This window comes from Nerophis ophidion, linkage group LG01 (genome assembly GCF_033978795.1).
Source record: "Nerophis ophidion isolate RoL-2023_Sa linkage group LG01, RoL_Noph_v1.0, whole genome shotgun sequence".
NCBI lineage: Eukaryota > Metazoa > Chordata > Actinopteri > Syngnathiformes > Syngnathidae > Nerophis > Nerophis ophidion.
Window position 1 is genome coordinate 7,359,252 of NC_084611.1, and position 11,745 is coordinate 7,370,996.

The 11,745-nt window shown below is 40.8% G+C and overlaps 2 protein-coding genes across 3 annotated transcripts in view; one reads left to right on the top strand and one right to left on the bottom strand.

Annotated features, from left to right (window-relative positions):
* The window catches only part of LOC133548443 (gastrula zinc finger protein XlCGF57.1-like), a 351,444-nt gene extending 343,354 nt beyond the window's left edge, over window positions 1-8,090 (bottom strand). The window contains exons 1-4 of one of the 2 annotated variants that reach the window (XM_061893774.1): window positions 7,733-8,090; window positions 3,235-3,603; window positions 2,850-3,059; window positions 146-292 (exon numbers count right to left, since the gene is read on the bottom strand). In XM_061893774.1, the coding sequence (XP_061749758.1) occupies window positions 146-292; window positions 2,850-3,059; window positions 3,235-3,603; window positions 7,733-7,823 (817 nt within the window). In that variant the 5' untranslated portion in view covers window positions 7,824-8,090. The remainder of the gene's footprint in view (window positions 1-145; window positions 293-2,849; window positions 3,060-3,234; window positions 3,604-7,732) is intronic. The other variant, XM_061896769.1, reaches the window with a different exon arrangement.
* Window positions 1-11,745, top strand: part of LOC133551230 (zinc finger protein 771-like) — a 172,868-nt gene that overhangs the window by 29,127 nt on the left and 131,996 nt on the right. The gene's annotated exons all lie outside the window — the stretch shown is intronic.

The following is an 11,745-nucleotide window of genomic DNA, read 5'->3' on the forward strand; positions in this document are numbered from 1 at the left end:
TTTTCCTTGCCCTTATGTGGGCCTACCGAGGATGTCGTAGTGGTTTGTGCAGCCCTTTGAGACACTAGTGATTTAGGGCTATATAAGTAAACATTGATTGATTGATTGATATACCCTCAAGGCATGCTAAAATAATAACAATTACCTTGTTTGGACTCTTCCTTTCTATTTTCTTTGGTTTGGCTTGGTCCTGGTGTTGGCTCCTCCGAGTCATCGTCTCCATGATCAGTCGATACAGTTCGACATCGACGTCTGGGAGTGTGGGATGAACCCATCCCTGTACTCTCTGTCCCTGTCGATGAAACAACAAGTAAATAAGCATTCTGCCTCCAATCCTTCACGAAGCCCTAAGGCCCTACCTACATAACATGTTCTGAAGGTTACCATGAATTGATTAACGTGGACCCCGACTTAAACAAGTTGATAAACTTATATCGGGTGTTACCGTTTAGTGGTCAATTGTACGGAATATGTACTGAACTGTGCAATCTACCAATAAAAGTATCAATCAATCAATCAATGCATGTCAATGTAATAGTTTCTTTAACTTCTACAGTTTGAGCTAATTTCTGTTAAAGGGGAACATTATCAGCAGACCTATGTAAGCGTCAATATATACCTTGATGGTGCAGAAAAAAGACCATCTATTTTTTTAACCGATTTCCGAACTCTAAATGGGTGAATTTTGGCGAATTAAACGCCTTTCCGTTTATCACGCTGGAGGCGATGACGTCAGAATGTGACGTCGCCAAGGTAACACACCCACCATTTTCATTTTTCAACACATTTTCAACACCTGGTCTCAGCCCTGTTATTTTCCGTTTTTTTGACTATTTTTTGGAACCTTGGAGACATCATGCCTCGTCGGTGTGTTGTCGGAGGGTGTAACAACACTAACAGGGAGGGATTCAAGTTGCACCACTGGCCCCAAGATGCCAAAGTGTCTGCCGCCAGACCCCCATTGAATGTGCCAGAGTGTCTCCACATTTTACTGGCGATGCTAAGGCAGACATGGCACAGAGATGTATGGATAACCTGCAGATGCATTTGCAACGATAGTCAACGAAATCACAAAGGTGAGTTTTGTTGATTTTGACTGCTGCCTAATCGATGCTAACATGCTACGCTAATCGATGCTAACATGCTATTTACCGGCGGTGCTAAAGCAGACATGGCACAGAGATGTATGGATAACCTGTAGATGCATTTGCAACTATATTACGTTTCCTTCCACCCACATTTAATGCAAAAAAAAACACTTACCAATCGACGGATTTAAGTTGCTCCAGTGTCACAAGATGCGAAAGTCCTGATCGTTTGGTCCGCACATTTTACCGGCCATGCTAACGCAGCTATTCGGCCATGCTATGGCTATGAATAGCGTCAATAGCTATTCGCTCAATAGCTTCAGTTTCTTCTTCAATACTTTCATACTCCAACCATCTGTTTCAATACATGCGTAATCTGTTGAATCGCTTAAATCGCTGAAATCCGAGTTTGAATCCGAGCTAATGTCACTATATCTTGCTGTGGTATTCCCATTGTTTGTTTACATTGGCAGCACTGTGTGACGTCACAGGGAAATGGCCAGTGTCTTCGCAGAGAGTCGAAAATAAGGCACTTTAAAGCTTTATTTAGGGATATTCCGAGACCGGTAAAATTTTGAAAAAAACTTCAAAAAATACAACAAGCCACTGGGAACTGATTTTTATTGTTTTTAACCCTTTTGAAATTGTGATAATGTTCCCCTTTAAGTGATTATTATTATTATTATTATTTATTTCTATTTACTACGTTTCGTGTGGGAAGCTTAAAAGTGTATATTTGAGTTGTTAGGCCGTTGCTATGGCTTCGGTTGCCACGGTAACAGGCAGTTCCGTTTCCACCGGTAGAAAAGGTTTAAAAGAGTTCCGGCACTAGCAGTGCGGCGCAGCGTCGGTAGTACATGGATGGAAGACAGTTTACCACGATTGCAGATTGGAAAGAACCACAGCAGGAGTATTATTAGTTCCGAGTGTTATAAGTGACCGTGTATCATTTACACTCGTTTAAGTTTAAGACATTTGGGCGCTTTATGTTGCCAGCATACGTGAAGTGCATGCTAACAGCTAGTAAGCTAACCGCAGCTAGCACTTGTGTTTGTGTGCTGCACCGTGTGACTTCACAAACGATAGATTTAGTCATGTTTACCTTAGTTTGTTTATATAGACCCTCTCCCCGTTGCCTGTATAATTTGGAGGGCGAGTGTGGGACAGTATAGCGAGTTTAGTTGCGTGCTACTGTTGCTACGAGGGACGCGGACACGCGAGGTTGGCGTGTCCATTGCACGCGCTCAAGGACTTGTCGACAGAGAGGTGACCCAGGACAGAGCTGGTTCTCCTCTCGCTCCAGACTGGACCTCCTGAGTCGTGTTAACGGAATCACGGCCGTGCTTTCCCCCGCCATCTCTACTCCACAACGGGAGGTGTCACCCCTCTCCAACGCCCCCTTTGTATCCAGCAGTTGCAACTCACTACCCCACCCGAAGTGCACCGCCGATTCATCAGGACCGCAACGGACAATCTTCTGGCCCAGCCAAGGGGCCCAGGTTGGACTATGTGTGTGTGTGTTGTGTGATTGGATTAGTGTGGGTTGTTCTATTGGGGAGGTAGCGTGTGAGTGGGGAAGAGTGTATGAGTGTAATTAATGTCTGGTTATTATATAGTAAATTGTTAAACTGTATAAGCAGCTTAGATTAGATTCTCACATGAATATTGAATAATTCGAGTCATCCCCCTAAGGTGAAAAAGACAGTCCTTTATAGGCTCCCATACAGAACATAAACACAAATCTACTAGGCCTTGACTAACCATTGTCTGCACCACGGCAACGTTTATGTCCTCTGCTGTGCTCTATGGGCTCAGGAATGGGGTCTTCATCGTCACTGCTGCTTTCCTCCTGTGCTGATGGTTGGTAATTTGCATCCAGGTTGGGATTATCATTGTCAGACAGGTCTATATCGGAGTTGTCTTCATCAATCAACCCGAGTAGCTGCATCGCTTGGTGCACAGATATACGCTCTGGAAATAAAAACAATGGATTTCAGTGGCACTGTACGACGTTTTTAACAGAAGACCTTTTGCCACAAACTGAACAGTTAAATGGTCTTTCACCTGTGTGCTCTCATGTGTTAAATCAAGCGGCTTTTTCTAGTAAAACTTTCAGCACAAACTGAGCAGCTCAAAGATGTTTTACCTCTCTTCTTTGTAGAACATTCAGAGTGTTTGTTGTCAATGTGAGTCCTCATATCACCTTCACAGTCTGTATCGCTGCTCAAAGGTTCTTCAACCTCGTCTTCAGCCTCACTATCTGATAGTGGAGCTAAGAGGTTATCGAATTGTGGATTCTCTTCATCGTCTTCAGTCTTCACAGAGAGAATACTCAGTGGAAACTTGGTGTAATCAGCTTCCTCTCGTCCTAGAAGACACTCTCCCTCCTGAGTGATGCAGAGTTCCTCCTCTTCCTTTTTAATGCAGGGTGGTTGTGGAGTCTCCTGCTTCAAAGTGGAGCTCCCCCCTGACTGAGGGGAAACTTCTTCTGGATTACCAATCAGCTGCTGGATGTCTGCAAGACACAAAAAAATTAAAAATAAAAAATTTCTTCTATGTACTGTATGTGTGTGTAGTGTCTCATGGTCATTCATTTAGTGCCCTGCCAGAATGATGGATCAATGTTTACATGACTTGTCATAGACTCGGAAAAAAATCACAGGAAGTTCCGTATTTTCCGCACTACAAGGCGCACCGGATTGTAAGGCGCAACTTCAATAAATGGCTTATTTTAATATTTTGTTCATATATAAGGCGCACCGCATTATAAGGGGCATAGAATAGATCAGGGGTCGGGAACCTGTGGCTCGCGAGCCAGATGTGGCTCTTTTGATAACTGCATCTGGCTCCCTGATAAATCTGAGCTGACGTTGCTTAACACGATAAGTAATAAATAATTCCACTTGTAATCACAGTGTTAAAAATAATGTTGAAAATACAAAACATTCTCATGCATTTTTAATCCATCCATCCGTTTTGTACCGCATCTGTTCAAGAAGTCGCGATAATGGTAAGAAGTTATTTATTTATTATTGGTTATAAATAATAAGGGACGGCGTGGTGCAGTGGGAGAGTGGCCGTGCGCACCAACCTCGTCACATCCGTTGTGTCCTGAGCAAGACACTTCACCCTTGCTCCTGATGGGTGCTGGTTGGCGCCTTGCATGGCAGCTCCCTCCATCAGTGTGTGAATGTGTGTGTGAATGGGTAAATGTGGAAGTAGTGTCAAAGCGCTTTGAGTACCTTGAAGGTAGAAAAGCGCTATACAAGTACAACCCATTTATTGGTTAGTGTGGGGCTTGCCCTCCTAGGTGTTCTTCAGACCCCCAAGCACCGACATGAGAGCCTGTTTCAGGGTTACAAAATTGTTTTATTTTTCGATACGTTTCCAGAAATAGTATTTCCAGCCCCAACCCAGTCTCTCCTCCTGGCTGCTTCTTATAACAGAGCGACAAGTGATTAGATAATAAGGCCCAGGTGGGCCATCTACGCACCTGTCGCTGCAGGCCCGCAGGCCACACCCCCTCCACAGTTAGCTTCAGAATAACAATGTTATTACAAAGAATAAGAGACCTGTTATACTCTAGAAATGTTGGTCTTACTTAAAAATGCACATGTTTAGTTGTGTTCAGTGTTAAAAAAAATATTATATGGCTCTTACGGAAATATATTTTAAAATATTTGGCTTTTTGGCTCTCTCAGCCAAAAAGGTTCCCGACCCCTGGAATAGATGCTACAGAAGAGGCTGGGGTTACGTTATGCATCCATTAGATGGAGCTGCACTAAAGGGAATGTCAACAAAACAGTCAGATAGGTCAGTCAAACTTAATTGATAGATTACAAACCAGCGTCCCAAAATGAATAAACAGCTGTTTTATTATTTTCCCCGATTCAATAAACACGTAAAAAAAACTGTCTGATACTGTTACGGTAAATCAAACGTTAGTGCAATCAAATATAGTAACACTCCAAATAGTGCAAAGCAATAATATGTCAATAACTCAACGTTGCTCAAAGGATAATGTCACACAACACAACACACAAAATAAACATGTAAAGCTCACTTTATTAAGTTATTCCTCATCCACAAATCCCTCAAATTCTTCTTCTTCAGTGTTCGAATCAAACAGTTGGGCGAATACGGCATCCAAAGTCGTTATTAAATGAGTCAGTGTCGTTGCTGTTAATGTTAAAGGGGAACATTATCAGCAGACCTATGTAAGTGTCAATATATACCTTGATGGTGCAGAAAAAAAGACCATCTATTTTTTAACCGATTTCCGAACTCTAAATGGGTGAATTTTGGCGAATTAAACGCCTTTCTGTTTATCGCGCTGGAGGGGATGACGTCAGAATGTGACGTCGCCGAGGTAATACAGCCGCCATTTTCATTTTCAACACATTACAAACACCGGGTCTCAGTTCTGTTATTTTTCGTTTTTTCGACTATTTTTTGGAACCTTGGAGACATCATGCCTCGTCGGTGTGTTGTCGGAGGGTGTAACAACACTAACAGGGAGGGATTCAAGTTGCACCACTGGCCCGAAGATGCGAAAGTGTCTGCCACCAGACCCCCGTTGAATGTGCCAGAGTGTCTCCACATTTTACCGGCGATGACAGACATGGCACAGAGATGTATGGATAACCTGCAGATGCATTTGCAATGATAGTCAACGAAATCACAAAGGTGAGTTTTGTTGATGTTGACTTATTTGCTAATCAGCCATATTTGGTCGAGGCGTGACTGCCAGTTAATTGATGCTAACATGCTACGCTTATCGACGCTAACATGCTATTTACCGGCGGTGCTAAAGCAGACATGGCACAGAGATGTATCGATAACCTGCAGATGCATTTGTAACGATAAACTCACAGTAATCACAAAGGTGAGTTTTGTTGATGTTGACTGCCAGCTAATCGATGCTAACATGCTATGCTAATTGATGCTAACATGCTATTTACCGGCGGTGCTAAAGCAGACATGGCACAGAGATGTATGGATAACCTGCAGATGCATTTGCAACTATATTATGTTTCCTTCCACCCACATTTAATGCGAAACAAACACTTACCAATCGACGGATTTAAGTTGCTCCAGTGTCACAAGATGCGAAAGTCCTGATCGTTTGGTCCGCACATTTTACCGGCGATGCTAACGCAGCTATTCGGCCATGCTATGGCTATGAATAGCGTCAATAGCTATTTGCTCAATAGCTTCAGTTTCTTCTTCAATACTTTCATACTACAACCATCCGTTTCAATACATGCGTAATCTGTTGAATCGCTTAAACCGCTGAAATCCGAGTCTGAATCCAAGCTAATGTCGCTATATCTTGCTGTGCTATTCGCCATTGTTTGTTTACATTGGCAGCACTGTGTGACGTCACAGGGAAATGGATAGTGGCATCGCAAATAGCGAAAATCAAGCACTTTAAAGCTTTTTTAGGGATATTCGGAGACCGGTCAAATTTGGAAAAAAACTTCAAAAAATACAACATGCCACTGGGAACTGATTTTTATTGTTTTCAACCCTTTTGAAATTGTGATAATGTTCCCCTTTAAACTATTTTGCTGCTGCTCTATTCCCGTCTTCTACTGTGTGACTGATCGCCATGAGTTTAAACTCGGCACGCCTCCCGCAGTCATATATCCCAGCATGCACCGCGCACTTTTTCTTCTGCGAGGGAAAAAAAGGTAGAGGGCTGATTACCATACTTGCGAGACCTCTTGTGACATGTTTAATTCGGACACTGAAGAAGAAAGATTTGTGGATGAGGGATAACTTAATAAAGTGAGCTTTACATTTTATTTTGTGTGTTGTGTTGTGTGAATATTAATGTTTGAGCAACGTTGAGTTATTGATATATTGTTATTGCTTTGCACTATTTCGAGACGTCGTTAATGGAGTCAGTGTCGCTGCTGTTGACTAACAGTTCAGTGACAATTCCTGTTTTCCTGAAATCATGTCTCTCAATAGGAGCCATTTTGTGGTCTTCACATTTAAACACACAAATGGAAATGAAACGGCACGGCCTGGCGCAGTCATATATAATCAGCATGCACTTCTCCTACGGGGGAAAAGAAATCGGCAGCTGCTTACCGTAATTGTGAGACCTGTTGTGGCTCAATATTGGTCCATATAAAAGGCGCCCCGGATTATAAGGCGCGCTGTCAGCTTTTGAGAACATTTTAGGATTTTAGGTGAGTTTTATAGTGCGGAAAATACGGTGTAAAACATCTGCTTCGATGAACATCAGGATAGTACAAACTAACAGTGGGGAAAAAGTCAATATTGAAATACATCGCAAAATTTAAAAAAAAGACAATATCTATTTCAAAGAAGTCTGTAGTTGAGAAGTGTGAGTGACTATCAGTGGTACTTTAACTTTTTAACTTTAACTCCGATAGCTCAGTTACAGCTCGTTTTATTACCTATTCTGTGTTATATTTGTTTCATGTTGCACCAAAAAAAATCCCTAGTCGGTGAATCCGTTCTCAAACAGTGGCAATGAAAACTATTCTGATTCTGATGGCTTGAACAATCATGGCGGCTATTTGTTTACATTGTTGAAAAGTTGGCTAATTTCTCACTTTTTTCTCAGGGCTTGAAATAGTTTTTAAATGACAAAACTGAAACTCACTCACCTTCATTCTTCGTCTTTATCTCCGTCGGTGATTCTGGTTCATGTTCTTTTTTACCCGACGTCGCCATCTTAGCATAGCAGTAGTCGTCCATCTTCTATCACGTCTTCAATCTTCACTTTAGATAACACTTTACCGCTCCAAACTCGACTTCCATTTCGCGGTCTTAAGAAAAAAACAAATATTTGGCGTATGTGTTCCCATATCTGCTGTGAATATATATCATCATTTAGACCGGGGAAGCCACGGCCACTCAGTCCGCCATCTTTTCCCGCCACCTGGCCTTCACTTCCGGCAAATCGGGCAGTTCTGCGCATGTGCGCGCCTGACGTCATTTCCTTCACCATGCTGAATGCTTAATTTTTGTTTATAAAAACAAGCAAACACGCAAGAAAAAGCAAACTAAAAAGCGACGTGAAATTGTTAATGAGTCACAGCACAGAAAAACAAAAAAACACCCAGAACAGAGTTTCTTTATTCATCTTCTACGCATTCCATTTAAAACTATTATCTCCGCAATTTTAACCACTCCTTTCACTTTTACTGCCATGGCACTAAACGACACACGCAGGCGCAGCTGTATTGCTTGTTTCCCGTCACGTGACTTTTTCCCGGAAGTGAAAACCAAGAATGCAGCATCGAGCGCTACTGACTACTGGCGCAGACGAGTCACGTGGTCGCCATCTTGGAGTGGTGATTCGCTTCACGCAGTGCAATTCCTTTGGCCGGAGCAATGAACTGTCAGAGCATTTAATTCATCTTACCTCACTGAATACCACTCATTTTCACACGTTTTTTGGTCATACGTGTAGCTATGATAAAGGACATGTGTTTTGCCGTGTTTTATTATTCATAGTTTGCTTAACAGTAATAGAATATTGCTATATGCTATGAGTGACCAAACCACCGAGATCAAAACTGGGAATATAATCCCAGAGAAAGGGGGAAAAAACGGTCAGCTATTTTTAAATTCAAGAAATAATATGATTAGGTTGTATATATATATATATATATATTATATATATATATATATATATATATATATATATATATATATATATATATATATATATATATGTGTGTGTGTGTGTGTATCTTACATAAACAATATATGAATACATTAGACACCTATACATCTTAGGGACCTATAGACTGTATCTCTGTTGCTGCCTCCCCTTAAGAACCTCTAAAGGCCTCAGTAGCCACATGCAAGGACAGCACCTTTTAGGTCTTATTTCCCAAAATTGTGTACACTACTGAATTGGGGTCTTATGGCCGCTTATGTGGACACTTATACTGCCATCTGGTGGTGTCAGAAGAGTATAACATACAATGCCATCCATCCATCCATCCATCCATATATAACATACAATGGAATTTGGAAAAAAAAAAGTGTAAAGATAGCATTTCACTACACATAAAGTACACATTTGTGTATTTATGGACTAAGTACATCATATCAAAAGATGATTTTTAATTTTTATTAGGGTCCAAAAAGCCCAAATAGTAAAGATAAATAAAACAAGCATTTAAACAAACAGCTTGGGCCTTAATACATATAAAACAGTGATTGTTTTATATGTATTTTTTATGTATGTCGCTTTGGATAAAAGTGTCTGCCAAATACTTAAACATAAACATAAATAAACACCTGAAAGTTTTTATACCAGCTAAAACCACCAATCTGTTTCACTGGATTCAGAATAAAACCAAATTCTGTCTTACCCAACAATGTTATTATGTAAATATGGAAACTTGAGGACTTTTTCCTGGTTACAATTATACTGTTAAGCAAGTATTGTCTTATACTTTGTCTAAAATGAGAATGCATCATAGTCAGTGGTGGCTGGTGAATTTTGTTTTAGGTGGGGCTGAAAGTTTGTAAACCAAACCTCTGTATGGGTGTCATCCTCCCCCAGAAGATTTCTTTGTGATTTTCACATACAAATGAAGCATTCTGGCGCATTCTGACAAAAATAATGAAGAGAAAATAGAACATTTCATAGGTTTACCGAGAACTATATACAATATGCACTCACGCTTTTTACAAAACACAAACAATAGTACGTTAATGTTAAATCTTACTTGTGAAAAGTAATCCCCTGATTCCTATTTCCAACAGTCCGCTCATTTGAGCAGGAAAACGCTGAACACCAGTACGGCATCTTTGTTTTCCACCTGTCAACTGTCAGTTTAGGCTGCTCGCCGGCTACTGATCACCACTTCAAGATGGCGGCCGAATTTCTTGCGTTACAGCAGGCAATGCTGCGTCTACTTATAAGATGTCTATGGCGCGGACTATCCGAGTACAAAAGAGGCTTAAATCTTCCTGCATGAAGTAGATACGAGCAAAAAAATTTGAAAAATAAACTATACGACTAAATAGACCCAATTACGTTCTACAAAAAAGATTTTGAGAGGTATCAAGGATTATCCCAACCATCAAACTATCTTGCCCTCCAGACACCATTCTACACCACAAAACAATTGGAAACTTGGAAAAACATGGAGGTCTACAACTTGTGTTTAACAAACTAAGAAGTACTGAATCATCACCATATTTAATTTTCGTCCGGTTGTCATACACATCAAATAATACTGGGTTATTTTGATAACCCAATTTATGAGTTGCTAGTGTTGGGTTGAATTTTGGAGTTATTTTTACGAACAGCATTCACTTTTTTGAGTTATAAGGGTATTATTTTATCTCACTTTCTGGGTTTTCAAAATTATGAACCATTTTTCAATGAGTATCGCATTTTTGAGTAAAAGACTTTTTCAAAATAAAAAGTTACTTTTTTCTTGAAGGCAATTTTATTATGGATGCATCTCCTTAAAGGGGAACATTATCACAATTTCAAAAGGGTTAAAAACAATAAAAATCAGTTCCCAGTGGCCTGTTGTATTTTTTGAAGTTTTTTTCAAAATTTTACCGGTCCCGGAATATCCCTAAAAAAAAGCTTTAAAGTGCTTGATTTTCGCTATTTGCGATGCCACTATCCATTTCCCTGTGATGTCACACAGTGCTGCCAATGTAAACAAACAATGGCAATACCACAGCAAGTTATAGCGACATTAGCTCGGATTCAGACTCGGATTTCAGCGATTTAAGCGATTCAACAGATTACGCATGTATTGAAACGGATGGTTGGAGTATGAAAGTATTGAAAAAGAAACTGAAGCTATTGAGCGAATAGCTATTGACGCTATTGATAGCCATAGCATGGCCGAATAGCTGCGTTAGCATCGCCGGTAAAATGTGCGGACCAAACGATCAGGACTTTTGCATCTTGTGACACTGGAGCAACTTAAATCCGTCGATTGGTAAGTGTTTTTTTTTGCATTAAATGTGGGTGGAAGGAAACGTAATATAGTTGCAAATGCATCTGCAGGTTATCCATACATCCCTGTGCCATGTCTGCTTTAGCACCGCCGGTAAATAGCATGTTAGCATCGATTAGCATAGCATGTTAGCATCGATTAGCTGGCAGTCAACATCAACACAACTCAGCTTTGTGATTTGGTTGACTTAATGGTTACAAATGCATCTACAGGTTATCCATACATCTCTGTGCCATGTCTGCTTTAGCACCGCCGGTAAATAGCATGTTAGCGTTGATTAGCATAGCATTTTAGCATCGATTAACTGGCAGTCACGCCGCGACCAAATATGTATGATTAGCACATAAGTCAACATCAACAAAACTCATCTTTGTGATTTCGTTGACTTTATCGTTGCAAATGCATCTGCAGGTTATCCATACATCTCTGTGCCATGTCTGTCATCGCCGGTAAAATGTGGAGACACTCTGGCACATTCAATGGGGGTCTGGCGGCAGACACTTTGGCATCTTCGGGCCAGTGGTGCAACTTGAATCCCTCCCTGTTAGTGTTGTTACACCCTCCGACAACACACCGACGAGGCATGATGTCTCCAAAATTCCAAAAAATAGTCGAAAAAAACGGAAAATAACAGAGCTGAGACCCGAATGAAAATGGTGGGTGTGTTACCTCGG